This window comes from Oncorhynchus tshawytscha, linkage group LG02 (genome assembly GCF_018296145.1).
Source record: "Oncorhynchus tshawytscha isolate Ot180627B linkage group LG02, Otsh_v2.0, whole genome shotgun sequence".
Taxonomy (NCBI): Eukaryota; Metazoa; Chordata; class Actinopteri; order Salmoniformes; family Salmonidae; genus Oncorhynchus; species Oncorhynchus tshawytscha.
This window is the reverse complement of record NC_056430.1, coordinates 46,184,907-46,205,550: the sequence shown is the minus strand read 5'-3', so window position 1 is coordinate 46,205,550 and position 20,644 is coordinate 46,184,907. Positions and strand designations below refer to the sequence as shown.

The following is a 20,644-nucleotide window of genomic DNA, read 5'->3' as shown; positions in this document are numbered from 1 at the left end:
GAGCTAGCCTCAAGCTAGGCCCATCTCCCGGCTAGCTGAAGAGGTCCACTAGCTAATTATTGGGCTACAAAAGCTCTTTTACCAAATGACCTAGACCCTTTACTACTGACACAGAGCCCTCCGATCCATCACGACTGGTCTGCCGACGTAATCGTCCGAGGTGGTTTCAACAGGCCCTTCTGTTGCGATGACTCCGACGGCCCATCTGCTATCCCCGGCCCGCTAGCCGTCTGAATCGCCGTGTCTCCAGCTCGACTAGTGTAGTAGCGACTACTGAATCGGCTCCCTGACTCACCTATTGCTACTCATTGGTCCCTATGATCACTCGGCTACACATCTCTCCCTAATGTCAATATTCCTTATCTATTTCTATTTTGGTTAGTGATTATTGACTTATTTCACTGTAGAGCCCCCAGACCTGTCCAATATGCAGAAATCTGCTCCTTTTTCTCTCTGTTCCCGAATGCACTAGACAACCAGTTCTTATAGCCTTTAGCCATACCCTTATCCAACTCCTCTGTTCCTCTGGTGATGTAGAGGTTAACCCAGGCCCTGCAGCCCCCAGCACCACTCCTATTCCCCAGGCGCTCTCATTTGTTGACTTCTATAAGAGTAAAAGCCTTGGTTATATGCATGTTAACATCAGAAGCCTCCTCCGTCAGTTTGTTTTATTCACTGCTTCACAACACTCCTCCAACCCTGATATCCTAGCTGTGTCTGAATCCTGGCTTAGGAAGGCCACCAAATATCCTGAAATTACCATCCCCAACTTCAACATTTTCAGACAAGATAGAACTGCCAAAGGGGGCGGAGTTGCAACATACTGCAGAGACAGCCTGCAGAGTTCGGTCATACAATCCAGGTCTGTGCCCAAACATTTTGAGCTTCTACTTCTAAAAATCCACCTTTCCAGAAACAAGGATTTCACTGTTGCCGCTTGTTATAGTCCCCCCTCAGCCCCCAGCTGTGCCATGGACACCATATGTGAATTGATCTATCTTCAGAGTTCGTACAGTTAGGTGATCTAAACTGGGATATGCTTAACACTCCAGCCGTCCTACAATCTAAGCTAGATGCCCTTCATCTCACACAATTTGTCAAGGAACCTACCAGGTACAACCCTAAATCCGTAACCATGGGCACCCGCTTAGATATCATCCTGACCAACTTGCCTTCTAAATACACCTCTGCTGTCTTCAACCAGGATCTCAACGATCACTGCTTCATTGCCTGGGTCCGTAATGGGTCCGCTGTCAAACGACCACCCCTCATCACTGTCAAACGCTCCCTAAAACACTTCAGCAACCAAACCTTTCCAATCAACCTGGCCTGGGTATCCTGGAAGGATATTGACCTCATCCCATCAGAAGAGGATGCCTGGTAGCTCTTAAAAGTACTTTCCTCACCAACTTAAATATGCATACCCCATTCAAAAAATGCAGAACTAAGAACAGATTTAGCCCTTGGTTGACTTGACACAACTGTGGAAATTGGAGTCAACATGGTCCAGCATCCCTGTGGAACACTTTCGACACCTTTTAGAGTCTATGCCTCGACAAATTGGGACTGTTCTGATGGGGGAGGTGCAACTCAATATTTAATTAAACTGTTCCTAATGTTTTGTATACTGAGTGTATATCCCTAAATCAGTGAAGAAGCATTTTACTGCATTCTACAGTACATATATCATAAAGATATCCCTCTCCTCTCTCTCCATCAGAGCCACTTGATTTCCTGTGGCGTCACATCCTCACTGTGTTGGTCCTACTGGCTACTTGTGGAGTACTTATACACTATGTCATCTCCCATCAATGCCCAAACGGTCAGTTTACCTGTCAATAACTTCCTATAAGCCAATAGGAAATAGTAATGTATAGATTGTAATGTATGAGGATTTGGGCTATAGCAAGACTAAGTAAAATAGTAAATCAATGTGATTTGTGTACATGTTGTTTAAGCCAAAGGTGTATGTGAATGACACTAAAATGTACACCGTACATCTGTCTTTTCAGCTGTTCCAAAGAGAAGCAGGAGGGTGGACCAGAGAAATGAAGACTTTTCGTTGACAGTGTGCTAAATCCCTGTGCATACCTACAAACATACACACACACACAAACACAAACACACACACACAAAAACGTATTTTTACATTTAAAAAATAAATAGTTTTACGTTTTTTGCATCAAATTATGTCGATTAGCCTATCAGAAGCTTCTGAAGCCATTACATCATTTTCTGGAATTTTCCAAGCTGTTTAAAGGCACAGTCAACTTAGTGTATGTAAACTTTTGATCCAATTGAATTCCGATACAGTGAAATAATCTGTCTGTAAACAATGGTTGGAAACCAATATGCGGCGTGGTAAGTGTCCATGGTTCTTTTAATAAGAAATACTCAACATGAACACAACTGAATACAAAAACAATAAACGTGGAACGAACGAAACCCAAAACGGTACTGTGTGGTGAAAATAGGTCTCTGTCTGTTCAGTGAATTCTCATTGGGAAACAACATTTCTTAGGAACTTCTTTCCTAAGTTCCTACCGCTTCCAGTGGATGTCACCGGTCTTTGGAATTTGGTTGAGGTTATTCCTTTGTGCAATGAAGAAATTTGGCCATCTCGGAACTGCGTAACACTGTTGAGAGTTGCGCAAGACTTGAAAAGTAGCTTGGTTTGTTGTCTTCCTGTATTGAACACAGATAGACCCGTCTTCAATTTGATCGATTATTAACATTTAAAATTATCTAAAGTTGTATTACAAAACTAGTTTGAAATTTTTTGGCAACGTTTTCAGGCAACTTTTGAAATATTTTGTAGTGACGTTGTGCAATTTGGAAGCTGTTTTTTTTTCTGGATCAAACGCGCCAAATAAATGGACATTTTAGATATATATGAATGGAATTAATCGAACAAAAGGACCAATTGTGATGTTTATGGGACATATTGGAGTGCCAACAAAAGAAGCTTGTCAAAGGTAAGGCATGTTTTATATTTTATTTCTGCATTTTGTGTAGCGCCTGCAGGGTTGAAATATGCTACCCTCTTTGTTTACTGTTGTGCTATCATCAGATAATAGCTTCTTATGCTTTCGCCGAAAAGCCTTTTTCTGACACGTTGGCTGGATTCACAACGAGTGTAGCTTTAATTTAGTATCTTACATGTGTGATTTAATGAAAGTTAGATTTTTATATAATTTTATTTGAATTTGCCGCGTTGCATTTTCCCTGGCTTTTGGCCAGGTGGAACGCAAGCGTCCCCTATACCATAAGAAGTTAAAAATGTTATCATTTTTCGATAGAACTATAGTAAATATGTTCACATCACCAAATAATTGATTACAACACACTGTTTTTCAATGGTCTACAGTAGCCTCAACAGCATGCTGCAGGGTAGCACCATTATGTAGCTGGTGGACAGCTAGTTTCCATCCTCCTATGGGTACACTGACTTCAATCAAAAACCTAGGAGGCTTGTGGTACTCACCCGCCTCCGTAGACTTACACAGTAATTATTACAACTTCCGGAGGGCGTCCTCCAACCTATCAGACCTCTTGCAGCATGAATTGACTTGTTGTCCACCCAATCAAAGGATCAGAGAATCAATCTAGTACTGAAAGTATAAGAAACAGCTAGATAGCACTGCAGTGTATAAAAGGGTGGTTAGTAGTTGAGACAAAGAGAGTGAAAGCCAATAGTTGAACAGTTTTGAACGAGAGAGAGAGATATATTTTGAGTATGTTTTTTTCTCTTTCACTTACTTAGCTAGCAAATGTGGCTACATAGTTTAGCCTACTCAAACACCCGGTTAAAACAGAGGGATGCTAAATTAGCTCGCTGACTATGGCTATCCAACACGGGAACTCTTCCATTTCAAGGTACGCTTTTGGTTTTATTAATTTAATCCCACCGAGGCCCGCCGGTGTAACTGCTAACCTGCTTGCTGCTGACTGTACGCTGTACTGTATGTTTTACTAACACATTCGTTTTAGTAGCTATGTTGACAATGACGTTAATATGGTGACAACTATGTAGGCTGTGTGTAGAAGTTAGCGGTTATGATATGAAGGTTTGCCTTGGAAAGGTTTCCATCAATTTCCATTATTAAAGTGGCTGGAGTTGAGTCAGTATGTTGGCAGCAACCACTCAATGTTAGTGGTGGCTGTTTAACAGTCTGATGGCCTTGAGATAGAAGCTGTTTTTCAGTCTATCGGTCCCTGCTTTGATGCACCTGTACTGACCTCGCCTTCTGGATGATAGCTGGGTGAACAGGCAGTGGCTTGGGTGGTTGTTGTCCTTGATGATCTTTTTGGCCTTCCTGTGACATCGGGTGGTGTAGGTGTCCTGGAGGGCAGATAGTTTGCCCCCGGTGATGTGTTGTACAGACCTCACTACCCTCTGGAGAGCCTTACGGTTGTGGGCGGAGCAGATGCCGTACCAGGCGGTGATACAGCCCAATTGGATGCTCTCGATTGTACATGTGTAGAAGTTTGTGAGTGCTTTTGGTGACAAGCCGAATTTCTTCAGCCTCCTGAGGTGGTGACTGGGCAGATGAGGGAGGGGGGCTCAGGGGACAACTGGAGGGTTTTGGGTGTTTGGAGCAGCTTCTCTTCGGTCTGGAATGTATGTTTCAAAATCTTAAAAATAAATAAATAAAATACATTGAGAGGGAGATGTGTGGTTAGAACACTTACCTCTGGGTAGCTGTTTCTGCACACAGACGGGGTTTTTTTTGCATGTGAAGCATTCAGCACAGTCAATGTGGAATGAACCGTCCATTTCTCCAAGCTCAAGGTTAGCCAGATAACATTGTTAACGGTGACATAGTAAGATGTCCACACACTTTAGTTTTCAGTAGTTTTCCAATTTAACAATTTTAGTTTCCCCATTAAAATAAATGTGCTAACAATATTTTAGTCAGTCACTGTCGTCTGTTTAGTAAAAGTCTAGTTAACTTAAAACCTCTTAGGGATCCTTTAACACTCCAATCCCGTAAGCAGGTTAGATTTGACAACATCCGGTGAAATTTCAGAGCGCCAAATTCAAATTCCAGAAATATAAATATTCAACATTCACAAAAATATAAGTGTAATACATCAAAATAAAGCTTAACTTCTTGTTAATCCAGCCACTGTCATATTTCAAAAAGGCTTTACGGCGAAAGCACACCATGCGATTATCTGAGGACAGCACCCCGCATACAAAAACATGAAAATCATTTTTCAACCAGGCAGGTGCGACACAAAAGTCAGAAATAACGATATAATAAATGCCTTACCTTTGAAGATCTTCATATTTTTGCAATCCCAAATGTCTCAGTGACACAATGAGTGGTCGTTTTGCTCTCAATTTATTTGGTGCGTTTGATTCAGAAATATACCGGTTCCAACTCGCCCAACATGACTACAAAGTATCTAATAAGTTACATGTAAACTTGGTCCAAACATTTCAAACAACATTTCTAATCTAACCTCAGGTACCCTAAAATGTAAATAATCGATCACATTTAAGACGAGATAAACAGTTTCCAATATAGAAGAAAAACAACACGGAGGGCGCTCTTGTTCACGCGCACCAAAAGACTAGAGACCTTCTGAGTGACACATAGAAAGAATAGGACTACTTCTTCATTTCTCAAAAGAAAAACATCGAACAATTTCTAAAGACTGTTGACATCTAGTGGAAGCCATAGGAACTGCAATCTGGGCCCTAGTATTTATGCTGCAGTAGTTTATGTGTCGGGGGGCTAGGGTCAGTCTGTTATATCTGGAGTATTTCTCCTGTCTTATCCGGTTTTCTGTGTGAATTTAAGCATGCTCTCTCTAATTCTCTCTTTCTTTCTTTCTTTCTTTCTGTCTCTCTCTCTGAGGACCTGAGCCCTAGGACCATACCTCAGGACAACCTGGCATGATGACTCCTTGCTGTCCCCAGTCCACCTGGCCGTGCTGCTGCACCAGTTTCAACTGTTCTGCCTGCGGCTATGGAACCCTGACCTGTTCACCGGACGTGCTACCTGTCCCAGACCTGCTGTTTTCAACTCTCTAGAGACAGCAGGAGCGGTAGCGATACTCTCAATGATCAGCTGATGTAAGAAGGGCTATATAAATCAATTTGATTTGATTAATAAATCAGGTTTCCCTTAGAAAAGCATTGGAAAACACAATGACCTCCAAAACATTTTTCCCTGGATGGATTGTGCTCGGGGATTCGCCTGCTAAATCAGTTCTGTTATAGTCACATACATTATTCTAACAGTTGTAGAAACTTTAGAGTGTTTTCTATCCAATACTAGCATGCATATGCATATCCCAGCTTCTGGGCCTGAGTAACAGGCAGTTTACTTTGGGCACGCTTTTCATCCGGACATGAAAATACTGCCCTCTATCCCGAAGAAGGTTTAATATGGAAAGGTCATTCACTGTCTCTCTGTGTTCTCTGATTGTGGGTACAATGATATTAACGAAGAGAACACAATACTAAGACAATATTGGAGATTTAACACATTGATTTTAGTGTGAAATATAATTTTCCTCTGATCTTACAGACTTTCCTCAGCCTAGTCTGACAGTGTGTCCTTCAGTCATCAGAATGAGAGACTCAGTTCAACTGAGCTATCAGACTCCTCCATCTGTCTCTGTAGATCAGTGTTTCTTCTACATAGTGGGAAGAATGAATTTACTCTAGCTTCGCTCTGTAGACATACACTCACAGGAGCTGAGGTCAAAAATACTTTGGCAGTACAGTACTGTACTACAATGGCAGTACAGTGCTAAAGGTTAGCAGTTTAGATCCATATACAGTGAACCTTCTACAGTCACAATGCAGGGTAAGACTATTTTAATGTTTGTCAACAATGTACTGTTGTGCCATCATTACCATGTTCCTCTTGGGATATGTTCTCATACTGTTTGTTGTCATAAGCTATTACATGAAACCATCAAGGAATATATTATCTCCTTAATTTCCCATACTGTCGCTACATGAGGTAATGGGCTCCAGATCCTTAAATGGATAGTTCAAGATTTTGGTAATTAATCCCTTTTTCTACTTAGCCAGAGTCAGATGAACTCATGGAAACATTTTTCTGTCTAGGCGTGGATTTTGAAGGAAGTTGAAGGTGTTGCTTGTGCTAACGCTAGTAAGCAATTGTGCTAATGCTAGTTAGCAAATTGCTTCAATATGCACGCAGAGACATAAAAATGGTATCCATGAGTTGATCTGACTCTGGGTAAGTAGAAAAAGGGGAGGGGACATTTGGCCCATAGACTTGCAGGTAAATTGCAAAGACAAAGGGTGGAGCTCTTTGTTCCGGTTCTGATCCTCGTTTTGTTCTCTTCTCTTACACATATAGACACAGAACGTAATCAAGAATCTGACCAATTTCGAAATACTTTAGTTCTGGGTTAACTGAGATTGTCTGAAATAACAAGGAGCGATTAGGCAGTCAGTAAATTTCTCAAAACCACAAAATACAAAATGCTAACCGCTCTATCATACTGTTCTCACAGAACTTCCTCAGAGGAAAGTGTGTTCTGGAGTCATCAGAGAAAGAGAGACTCAGTTCAACTGAGCTGTCAGACTCCTCCATCTCTCCATGTGTCTCACTGTTACTTCTATAAAGAGGGGTAATTTAATCTGCCAGGCTCATCCGGTACGCAGACACTCACAGGAACAGAGCTCGTCTTTTGGGCAGGTCAAGTATTTCCAGCTGGGATCAAAGTGACTTGTTACTACTTCAGGAACTCTTTATATATTTCTGAAAATTATGGCTGTAATAAGTGTCTTATTCCATTGATCATTTTCTTGATTGATTTTTCTCTATCATTATATTTTGTTCAGATCAGAATGACTACTGCTTGATAACATGATACTTTACCAACTTGCGCAAAGTGTTCCTGTCTCTCTTGTTTATTTCTTATTTAGAATGGCACATTTTACTGCTCAAGACCAATTTTGTTATTTCCAGACAACTTCCAATATATTGAATCCCAACGTCATTACCAAGGTCATTGTGAGTGTTTAAAACTGGAATAATTTACCTTTTTTTGTCTAACTATTTTTACTAAATCATTTTACCATCAATCAATTAAAGTTATCGTGTTAACCTAAACTACATAATTTTAGATGCACTGATATCATCTAATAGACAACAGTGACTTATTTGTTTTTATTTTTCAAACGTATATCAAGTGGTACAATATCTATGAGTATGTAACGGTTTTCTAGGTGTGAAGGAGAGTCGGACCAAAATGCAGTATGTAGATTGCGATCCATGTTTAATGAACAAACGTAACACGAATCTAAATACAAACACTACAAACAATAAACGTAACGAACGAAACGAAACGAAAACCGAAACAGCCTATACTTGTGTAAACTAACAAAACAGGAACAAGGACACTAAGGACAATCACCCACGACAAACTCAAAGAATATGGCTGCCTAAATACAGTGCCTTGCGAAAGTATTCGCCCCCTTGAACTTTGCGACCTTTTGCCACATTTCAGGCTTCAAACATAAAGATATAAAACTGTATTTTTTGTGAAGAATCAACAACAAGTGGGACACAATCATGAAGTGGAACGACATTTATTAGATATTTCAAACTTTTTTAACAAATCAAAAACTGAAAAATTGGGCGTGCAAAATTATTCAGCCCCCTTAAGTTAATACTTTGTAGCGCCACCTTTTGCTGCGATTACAGCTGTAAGTCGCTTGGGGTATGTCTCTATCAGTTTTGCACATCGAGAGACTGAATTTTTTCCCATTCCTCCTTGCAAAACAGCTCGAGCTCAGTGAGGTTGGATGGAGAGCATTTGTGAACAGCAGTTTTCAGTTCTTTCCACAGATTCTCGATTGGATTCAGGTCTGGACTTTGACTTGGCCATTCTAACACCTGGATATGTTTATTTTTGAACCACTCCATTGTAGATTTTGCTTTATGTTTTGGATCATTGTCTTGTTGGAAGACAAATCTCAGTCCCAGTCTCAGGTCTTTTGCAGACTCCATCAGGTTTTCTTCCAGAATGGTCCTGTATTTGGCTCCATCCATCTTCCCATCAATTTTAACCATCTTCCCTGTCCCTGCTGAAGAAAAGCAGGCCCAAACCATGATGCTGCCACCACCATGTTTGACAGTGGGGATGGTGTGTTCAGGGTGATGGCTGTGTTGCTTTTACGCCAAACATAACATTTTGCATTGTTGCCAAAAAGTTCAATTTTGGTTTCATCTGACCAGAGCACCTTCTTCCACATGTTTGGTGTGTCTCCCAGGTGGCTTGTGGCAAACTTTAAATGACACTTTTTATGGATATCTTTAAGAAATGGCTTTCTTCTTGCCACTCTTCCATAAAGGCCAGATTTGTGCAATATACGACTGATTGTTGTCCTATAGACAGAGTCTCCCACCTCAGCTGTAGATCTCTGCAGTTCATCCAGAGTGATCATGGGCCTCTTGGCTGCATCTCTGATCACTCTTCTCCTTGTTTGAGCTGAAAGTTTAGAGGGACGGCCAGGTCTTGGTAGATTTGCAGTGGTCTGATGCTCCTTCCATTTCAATATTATCGCTTGCACAGTGCTCCTTGGGATGTTTAAAGCTTGGGAAATCTTTTTGTATCCAAATCTGGCTTTAAACTTCTTCACAACAGTATCTCGGACCTGCCTGGTGTGTTCCTTGTTCTTCATGATGCTCTCTGCGCTTTTAACAGACCTCTGAGACTATCACAGTGCAGGTGCATTTATACGGAGACTTGATTACACACAGGTGGATTGTATTTATCATCATTAGTCATTTAGGTCAACATTGGATCATTCAGAGATCCTCACTGAACTTCTGGAGAGTGTTTGCTGCACTGAAAGTAAAGGGGCTGAATAATTTTGCACGCCCAATTTTTCAGTTTTTGATTTGTTAAAAAAGTTTGAAATATCCAATAAATGTCGTTCCACTTCATGATTGTGTCCCACTTGTTGTTGATTCTTCACAAAAAATACAGTTTTATATCTTTATGTTTGAAGCCTGAAATGTGGCAAAAGGTCGCAAAGTTCAAGGGGGCCGAATACTTTCGCAAGGCACTGTATGGTTCCCAATCAGAGACAACGATAAACACCTGCCTCTGATTGAGAACCACTTCAGACAGCCATAGACTTAACTAGAACACCCCAATAGTGTAGTGGAAAATCGGTTCAAATATGACAACCAAGAACTTTGAATTCAATGATAGACTTTTAATACACCCGCATCATAAGCCGGAGAGCCCCGCGGGACCCACACCCTTTTTCAGAGCCCTCGCTCTGAGTTATACACCTACCATATAAGTCCCTCCCATATGCAAATTAAGTTACATCCCAATCCGTGCATTCTGCTTGTTCAGCCCAATAACGCCCCCATCTGCTTTCCATTTGATCCTAATGGTGACAAGACCCTTGCTTTGACCTAAAGATAATATACATCCCCCTTTCCTGTGGCCTGTGTTCATACCCTGTAATTAACTCCATGTGTCCCTTTGTATGTCTTTATCTCTAGTTTTTAGTGTCCAGCTGCCCTAAAAATACTATACATTCCTCTATACTATAGGCTTGCTCTGTCCCTGCAATTGATGTCTGTAATCCATCAGTTGGTCATTTGGCTGACCCCCCTCCTTTTTCTATCCCTTTGATCCTTGTATGCCCAGCTGGTCTTAAGCGTCTATGTGTCTGCATTTTTAGTGTCCCCTATGGCCTTTAACTGCTTCCTGCCCTATACAATAGAAAATGCATTTTACCAGAACAGGGAATGAACCCATAAGTGTACCTTTTCTCTTTTGTTATCAAATCATGTATATAATCTCTCCCACATAACCAATTTCACCCACATAACCTCCCTCTGGTGCTTTAATAAGCACCAAAAAACTTTAAAGGACATATACGGAACATAATATCAACAGTTGATTAACAAAAATCAAGCTTCCTAATTAACTAGACCAAACATCTCTAGTATTACATAAGAGTAAAAGATCTAGTTAGAAACAAACAATAAAAGAAATACAGTACACTTTGTTGAAGCATAAGCACATAGCCTTGCCTAAGACTATCTCAGTTATGTGAAAAAGAAAAAACAATTCAAAATAAAATTGACACAACATCATTCTAAATTTACGCTATCAACATGATCCTCCCTCTCAGACACCTCTCCAACAAACATGATACCAACCTCTGTTAAAAGATTAAGTACATAGTCCATAGACACTTATAACCGGGATATCCCACTGTTACCTTCATGTTTTTGGCAAAACTAACTTTTAAATTAAAAGAAAACCCAGATATATTCATCGATATACCTATAAAAACATTCAACAAAACATACAAAAACACAAGACCATAAGCAAAAATAGAAATATTAAAACCATACATAGTACCCCTGTATTTACTATGGAAAATACCCTTTTTGTGGATACGTATCAGTTGACTGTCCTATGAATTTGGAATGTCAGCATCTACATGTAAACCATCCTTATGAAAACCCTGGCAAGTGTAACCACCTCCAGAGACCACTCCATACAGGCAGTTTGGATTACCAAAAGAGCAGTCAAGGGGTCCACCAACCACATTGCATAACTGTCCATTCCCATCAGTATAGAGGCCTGGCCTACCCGGCACAGGATTAACTATCACCAGAGTGTCAGCTCTACTTACAAACATCTGTTTAACCGTTGTCTGGATCACAAGTGATTTCACCCAGGGTAAAACACAACAAAATACAATACCCAGAGCCAATATCCCCCCTCCCAGCATAAAGGTCATCCTAGCAAACATGGCTCCCCATTTCCCCAATGCTAAGTCCAACCAATCCCAAACATGAGAGTCCACCCCAGCATTTTTCTTAACCTCTTCTCTTAACCCTTTAAGTTTAGCCATAGCGATTGCAAAGGATCCATTAGGCGCAGTGTTATTGGGAATAAAGGTGCAACAATCATCCCCGAACATAACACAAACTCCACCCTTCTCTGCCAAAAGCCAATTGAGAGCCTGTCTATTTTGCCAAGACATTTTACTGGTAGCCTGTACCTGTTCCCCCAACGCAGTTAGAGCCGAGTCATTATAGTTAATGAATCTCTGTCGGTTATAGTATATATAAGTAATCCACTCTAAGTTCTTATTTGGTGTTATCCACAAAAATATAGATTCAAATCCAGATTTAACTTCATCTCTTGCCTTAAACTCCCGAGGTACCCCTCTAGGCTGTCCAATTGCATCAAAGTATACCTCAGTGTATTTCTCATACGCCCTCTTAACTCTAGAGTTAACATAGTCATCATGGGGTGATTTAAAAATGGTTACCTGTTGAATTGCTCTAACTAAAGTACAAAGACCCAATCCATCCATCTGGCAGTACATTCAACAGTTTGTTATTTCCACACATCCAGAACTATCCGCAAGACCTCTGTCTTGATTGTTTAGCATAATAAGAGATGGCGCAACCTGAGTTATTTTACCACACAACCCTTTTCTATTCCTCACCAACCCTTTATCTTTATTTCTACGAACCCCTGCAGTCTCTAGTACCCAAATAGTATCACATTCTACAGTGGTGTTTCCTACATCAATACCTTCGGTGTTATGGCTGTAAAAACATTCATATATTCCTTTAATCACAGTGTTTCCATCTAACAAAGGTCCATTTAATTCAGTTCAAATGTTATAGACAGCACAATCCTTGTCACCCAACCCAGTGTTGTTCAACACAGTCCTGCCTCTAGTTCTCCCTCGAGCAATCCTACATTCTGTGTCACACAAAGGAATGTAGTATTTTTTCTGAATATTGTACATTTTACATTTAACACATTTCTTCAAACGATGCAGGTTCAGGTACATTCATTTTTCACCTCTTCTTCCTGTGTGGTGTCCTTGAACGATTCTGAGTCTGATACGTCTATATCTGTCATCTTGGCAATGTTCTTGTCATGAGATAGATCATTTGAGTTTGAAAAAGAATTCCAAATCTCATTAAAGAATGTTTTTGGCTCTGATGTGTCAGGTGTCTTTGTGATTGCCGTGGTCTGCTTGGTAAGAGCAGTTGGTGTCATCTCAGTGGTAGTTGGTCGTTACAGCAGCCGCCACCATTGTTGTCATTACTTTGGTTGTCACCAGCAGTTTTTGTTCAGGTGCTGGCATAGGACCCAATTTAACATATTTGTAACTGTTTCCTTCACTCAGTCCTGTTCTTGTTATTTCAATTTCAAATTCTTCACCTTCTGCTGGTGTCATCTTGTTCATGATAAACTCCCAGCCTTCCACACGTTTGGTTAATGTCAGGTCACATCCTTTGAGGTCCCAAACAGCTTCTCCCTTTGTTATATGATGCGTCCATCCACAGAGTGGCTCCTCCGGTACAGGTTTCTTCTTCCATACAGAAACTGTCCTCTGTTCCCCTGGTTCTGTTAGAAATTGTGAGGGAACATGAAATTTAAACCTATCAACCTATTTACCTCGTTCGACAGGTTCCTCTCTTCTCTTCCTGCTTTTATCATTTATCTTGATTGTGAGTGCGTGCATCATCTTCGTATTGTCCTCAGTCGCTCTTATTCTGTCATTGTCAATGTTCTTTCGTGGTCCTAATTCCAATGGTTCATTATGGAGATCAGGTAAGAGCTGAAAAATCAATTTTTGGGAAATCCCCATTTCTTTCATCTTGCAGGATTTCTGTTCTTGGTATAATGCTTCTCCTCCGCTTTCTTCTCCTGTTGTTCCCTCCTCAGGCCGAACCTGGCTTCCATCTGAGAAGGCATCCATTTCAGGGAAGAGATGTTCCCATTCTTTAGGAGATACCTCAGGGTCCCACTGTAGAGGGCTTCTGTCAAAGAGGTCTGCCCCAACCGGTATATCATCAGTAGTAGCAGACATGTTACCCCCCCCCCACTTCTGGGCCTTCTGGCCATACTGGAGGAGACTTTGGTCGTTTGTCTCTTTACTTTTCAGGCTCTTTTCTTTTCAGGCTCTTTTCCCCTGGTGCTTCTTCGGAGTGTGTTAGCTGATGCACTCGTTGTATTTGGTCTGCCATTTTCTTGAGTCCTCCCCGGGGCTTTGATCGATTCCGCTGCTCCTGCTCCCTCCGGGCTCCTCTCTGGTGAATCAGCATCCTCTGTGTCCTCATCTCTGTATGGTTGTGTCCTTCTCTCCGTCGGGACTCGGTACAGTGGTTTAGATGATACCACGTCTTGCTTCTTTTCACTTGGACAGCCGTGATTGTGGCTGCTGCCACCTCGTAGGGTCCTTCTCTCCTCGGCTGATCCCACTTCCTTCGGAACATTCGAATGTAGACCAGATCTCCTGGTACCACTGGGAGAGGTCCTTCTGGTCCCCTTGGATCATCCGATGTGGAACCTCTCATCCTGGTTCAGGTTTCTGCCTTCTTTCTGTGGGGCATTCATACTTAAAGACTTATGGCCTCTGTTCTATGATTACACCATACATTCTCTTACTTCCATCACTCATCACACAAACTGACATTCCAGCTGAAGCTGGAGAACCCTTCTCCATCTGGTTTCCTAAACAAAATACTTGTAAAACAAAAGACACAACATAACAGTATTGACAATGTTATGTGTTATGCATGACTGTATTCATAAATACTGAAATCTAAGACCATGACAATTCCCACTCTCTCTTCACCCGACTCTATGCTTTCAGGATGTGTTTCTGCTGGACTCTACAAAAATGGAGGCCCTAATTAGCTTCCTCATGCTTTTATCCAGTCTTCCCCTTTCGGCCACAGGTTCTGAGAGGTGTTCCCAAATCATGTCATTTTTTACTTAGTTCCCTATTTGCTCTATTTCAACTGATAAGCATGTGCATAACCTTAATCAACATTATTTCTTCTTGAAGTAATTCAACACTGAATGGGCTTCCACATCGAGCCTTCAACATGTGGTTTAGGTCCAACTAACCCAATATCTATCCTTATTCACATGATACATTATCAAATAAACCAAATAACCCCCAAACTCAACTCAGTATGTCTACAGTAGAATCTAGTTTCTCTCTCTCTCTTTTGTTTTGTTTCACGTCCTCTGTCATGGTGTTTTCAAGCTCACCCATTATTCAGCTGGACCTTACTTCTTGTGAAACTTATGCACCCATCAAAGAGAGACATGACGATCTTTACCACTGCAGGTGCTGTAAGAAGTATATCCCCAGCCTGGTGTATCTTGATGTAGACTCAGTCTCCAGAATTCAGCCCATGCCCTTCCATCTGGCCTCTTTTCCTGGGAACATACATACTAACACATGGGTTATTTCCTGACAACAGACTTTCTTAAATAACAGCCCTATGTTAACATTCTGTTATGTAAACATTCTGTCTCAAATACCTGACCTCTTGCCACAAAAATATTCATAATGATAGCCAAATTATGGTCCCTACAGCAACTGCTGTAAGAATATCATGTAATCAGTCAAGTGTCTTCCAGTTGAAAGAATATCCAATCCTAACACAACTAAGTCCTAAGCTTCTTCAAAATGTCACTACTTATTACTTTTACCATAATCTAGGTATGTGTAATGCTCTATTTAATTTCAGAATTGTCCCTATATTTTCACAAGACCAACTGTCCTTCCTTTTCTGTGAATTATCTTGTCTATCAATATACATTGTTTCTAGAAATAACACCCCCCTTTGTTACCATAACACATAAGTCACTACTCCTAATTTCCTTCCATAGTTTGATACATACTTAAACATTCTCAAATCATTTTTAATCAATTTATATTAGTCTCCTCTCAGACTCTTATTTTCCTCAAAACAAAAAGAAATTGACCAAACAAGAAAAATAGTAAAGTAAATTATAATAACTGCATATTTGCAATAAATTACCACTATTTGTAATGTCTTCTTCATCCTTGGGTGTTATCACACAACAGACTATACGTTTTATTCAATTACTTATGTCATTCCAATGTATCACTCCAATTTCAATGATATTGTAAAATAAAAGAAACAAAAACCCTTAATCTAATATTCTGCAAGTTCTGTCAACCAACCTGTCTCAGGATTAGTTTCCAGAGTTTTCCCATATTCAAAACATAACTAAATGTTGTTTATAAATTGTCCAATCCAATATTCAGGATAACAGTCCTTAGTGTTTACTTTAACTCAAATTTTACCTACTCAATTTAGTTCATCATCCTTTTAATAATTAACATTATACTAAAACCTTTTAGTACCAGTAACATCTATTTTATCATGCACCTTTTTGCCTCTGTTTTTCTGTCATGAGTGGCCTGGTACTATAAGGTCATTATCCCCTTTAGTCTTTCTTCTCCCAGTACATAGCATTCCAGAGACAGTTCACAGGTCATCAGACACAGTGGTCCCACACTATTCAGCCAGTAGGGTGGGTTAGAGTTCCACACACACTTGTTGTGGTGATAATCACATTCCATGATAACTCCCTTATTCTACTGGCAATCTCTCAGATGAGCTACAGATTATGTAGTTATCAACATAACCCTTGCAGAAACTCCCACTCCAATAACCTATTTGGAGTAACTGTTATCCCTTGTTTACATATATTTCCATTTTATATGTAGAATGAACAAAGCACATTTTGTATTTACCCAAAGACCATAACCCCAGGGAATTGATAATCTCAACTATGAACCCATGTTTAATATAAATAAACCTATTTGAATAACTAGTCAATTCAAGATTACCTCTCTTCATCTTTTTCCCAAGGAAATAATAGAATTTCAAAGTGATGGTACACTCTGAATAGAGACTGGTGTTGCTCAATCATTTTATAATTCAATCCCACCTGTTCCAACAATTTCTAGTGAAGTTGATCAGTCTTCACAGGAAATTATTAGGGTTCAGGGCATTTGACACCATTATAATGTATTCACTCTCTTTAGAAACATCTTAACCACACTTTCAAAAGCACTTCCATCCTTCTGCATACCCAGTCTAAAACTGAATTGAAAAAAAACCCATTGAAAATGTAACCCCTTTTCTTCTGGAAAAGAAATGTACATGTTGTTAACATTCACCATGCCACCTAAATCAGCAAGCCAACATTATCACACATCTGCTAAAAATCCCCTCACTTTTCCCGAGCATGCGACAGAAACTCCAGCCATGCACGGAACGCCCAATTCCTCCCTGCTCGGCCATCTGTATGCTACCCTTTAGAAATTGAAACACCCATACACTACAATTTGCTCTTCTTTCAACCACCTTCACCACGTTCTGCAATCCTTCATATACGTTTATTTTCCGTATTTTAACGCTAACAACAACTTCCTCCACGCATTCAAATCGCCATTGAAACCACCATTTTAATACAAAACGACTCCAAGTGGGGCTATTTGTAAATTACATCGGTACCTTACTAGAAGTTAGGTAAAACGTGATCTAGTACGTATTTTATCACATATAAACTGTACTCTCTATGAACCACTTTTTGATAAATCAGAGACTATACACCGCTTGGAGAAAACTCCATTCATATTAACCTTAGAACGATCAGCCGCTGTTCTTTTGAAAAGGGTGCTCCCACATTCCAGTGTCATCTTACACTAATTTCCCCCTAAACACTCCCATCGCATTATACACTTTATTTACTATTTCCCAAGGCAGATCTACCCTACTTTCTCAAATAATAGTTTATTCACATCACTTAATACCCCTAGTAAAACCTATTCTATAATGTCTACAACTGTATTACTGAATTCTACAGAAGCCTTAATGTCTCATTCTAGTGCAGCACCTCAAATATCACTGTGTTTTTATCTTTGCTTATACTATTACTTTAACTTTATTCAGTGTATTAAATCCTATTTCATATAATTTTCCTTCTAATTCAGCTTATTTATAATGTAATGCACTTTCTTATCTCTTTATTTATCCGCTTGCTATTTTCTCTCTTAGCCTATTTTACTGTTTAATTCCTGAGGCTATTTTTAAATTGCAGCCTCCTATTTCGTTTACGGGGCTCGTGATATTTTTAATATGTATTCTAGACTTTCTCACTTTATTCTAGACCGCCTAGATTTATTTTAACCAGTATATTTTAGTCTATTTCTTTCTACTTCGCATCCGTTATACACTACCCATGCCTTGTTTAATAATACCTCTTTTTGACACCTATTGTATTTTTACAACTCATTATCCAATCAATGTTTTATCCTTATGTATAACTTATCTTGCCCAGTATTTATCGATTTCGTTCCTCTTCCCAGTGAGTGTTAACTGCGCTCTCTTTCTCAAATTACACTGTTAACTGTTAGAGAGGCCTGCGCATTCCCAGTTGGTCACAGACACACAGCCTGTTCTTCCTCTTCTTTCTAATCTGCTCATTCATCACAAAGAATTGTCATTCATTCGTTTATTTTCATTCATTCAATTTCTTTATTCACATTCGTTTCACATACACCCTTCGTTTTTACCTAAAACGACCTATAGTTTCTTACCTAACTTAATTCTCTTCCTCTACATAAACTGGTACTATCCTATAGGATTTTTCACGCATACTCTTCGTTTTTACCTAAAAACGACCTATAGTTTATCCCCTAGCTTAATACACTTCCTCTACATAAACTGGTATTATCCTATAGGATTTTTACGACATGACGAGACTACTGTCTAATCGGATCAGCTTGTCTTCATATCCTATTCATCCACCCCGTATTGATCTTTATTCTACGTTAGAGCAATATCGTGGCGCGACCTACTGATTTATAAACCCCCGTTTAGCTAGACGGAGCGTTTTGTATTCGCAGGATTTCCTTTTTCAGTTGAACGTCGCACAATCAGGCCAGCGTTCTTTCTGTGTTTAAAATATTCACCCGTACAGTCCTTCATTTTAAAGCGGTAGCCATGTGTATTTATTTACTAAATACTCATCCGTACAGACCTTTTCCTTGAAGCGGTAGCCATGAATATTTCCCTATCTACTTATCAATAAAGTAGCCTACCCATACAGTCCTTCAGCTAAATATTTCGAGGCGGTATCGCAGGATTACTTATCAATAAAGTGACCTACCCAGTCAGACCCTCTGGTAAATATTTTGAAGCGGTATCGTAGGATTTCTATAATTACTTATTCTATTCAGACCTTATAAACAGGTAACAGGTAACTGCAGCCCTGCGCCCAACATGCCGAATAACACACCTGACACCAGCGAAGTTCACAGCCCCCGCCTACTCACTCACTAAACATGCACATTCATTATACAATTCCCAAGCTTACACACATGCATGCAAATTCATTGAATTTCAAAAAGTTCTTTCGTTTCTATAATTTTTAGGAAATTTGAGAGAGAGACCTACTTGACGCTCCTCTTGCTGAGGCAGGATCTCTGAAGCGATCTACGCAAACATTTCACTGTTTTCTTACCTTAGCTGGGTGGCCACCCTTGTTTGCCCAGATCGTCCAAAGATCCCGCTGCCAGCCAAGAACGTTTTTCAGTCCCTGACTCTCCTGGCAAGCTCGCCAAATCTGTAGTGGAAAATCGGTTCAAATATGACAACCAAGAACTTTGAATTCAATGATAGACTTTTAATACACCCGCATCATAAGCCGGAGAGCCCCGCGGGACCCACACCCTTTTTCAGAGCCCTCGCTCTGAGTTATACACCTACCATATAAGTCCCTCCCATATGCAAATTAAGTTACATCCCAATCCGTGCATTCTGCTTGTTCAGCCCAATAACGCCCCCATCTGCTTTCCATTTGATCCTAATGGTGACAAGACCCTTGCTTTGACCTAAAGATAATATACATCCCCCTTTCCTGTGGCCTGTGTTCATACCCTGTAATTAACTCCATGTGTCCCTTTGTATGTCTTTATCTCTAGTTTTTAGTGTCCAGCTGCCCTAAAAATACTATACATTCCTCTATACTATAGGCTTGCTCTGTCCCTGCAATTGATGTCTGTAATCCATCAGTTGGTCATTTGGCTGACCCCCCTCCTTTTTCTATCCCTTTGATCCTTGTATGCCCAGCTGGTCTTAAGCATCTATGTGTCTGCATTTTTAGTGTCCCCTATGGCCTTTAACTGCTTCCTGCCCTATACAATAGAAAATGCATTTTACCAGAACAGGGAATGAACCCATAAGTGTACCTTTTCTCTTTTGTTATCAAATCATGTATATAATCTCTCCCACATAACCAATTTCACCCACAATAGCTACAATCCCAATACATACACACCACATACAAAAACCCATGCCACACCCTGGCCTGACCAAATAAATAAAGGTAAACACAAAATACTTCGACCAGGGCGTGACAGAACCCCCCTAAGGTGCGGACTCCCGAACGCACCTCAAAACAATAGGGAGGGTCCGGGTGGGCGTCTGTCCATGGTGGCGGCTCCGGCGCGGGCTGTGGACCCCACTCAATCAATGTCTTAGTCCCCTCTCCTCGCGTCCTTGGATAGTCCACCCGCGCCGCCGACCATGGCCTAGTAGTCCTCACCCAGAACCCCACTGGACTGAGGAGCAGATCGGGACTGAGGGGCAGCTCGGGAATAAGGCAGCTCGGGACTGAGGGGAAGCTCGGGAGTGAGAGGAAGCTCGGGAGTGAGAGGAAGCTCAGGAGTGAGAGGAAGCTCAGGAGTGAGAGGAAGCTCGGAGTGAGAGGAAGCTCAGGCAGGTTGATGGATCTACCAGAT

At 40.6% G+C, this 20,644-nt stretch overlaps 2 protein-coding genes across 12 annotated transcripts in view; one reads left to right on the top strand and one right to left on the bottom strand.

Moving 5' to 3' along the window:
• Positions 1 to 20,644, top strand: part of LOC112244872 (nuclear pore complex protein DDB_G0274915) — a 710,200-nt gene that overhangs the window by 70,003 nt on the left and 619,553 nt on the right. The window lies entirely within an intron of this gene.
• Positions 10,092 to 15,660, bottom strand: LOC121839646. The gene is made up of 2 exons (XM_042299752.1): positions 15,067 to 15,660; positions 10,092 to 14,388 (listed from the first exon to the last, which is right to left on the bottom strand). Exon 2 carries the CDS (start codon positions 12,368 to 12,370, stop codon positions 11,447 to 11,449), a length of 924 nt encoding a protein of 307 aa, XP_042155686.1. The 5' UTR covers positions 12,371 to 14,388; positions 15,067 to 15,660; the 3' UTR covers positions 10,092 to 11,446.

Coding starts and splice junctions, on each gene's coding strand:
- LOC121839646 (XM_042299752.1), bottom strand. CDS start 12,370: ATGTACTGCCAGATGGATGGATTGGGTCTTTGTACTTTAGTTAGAGCA.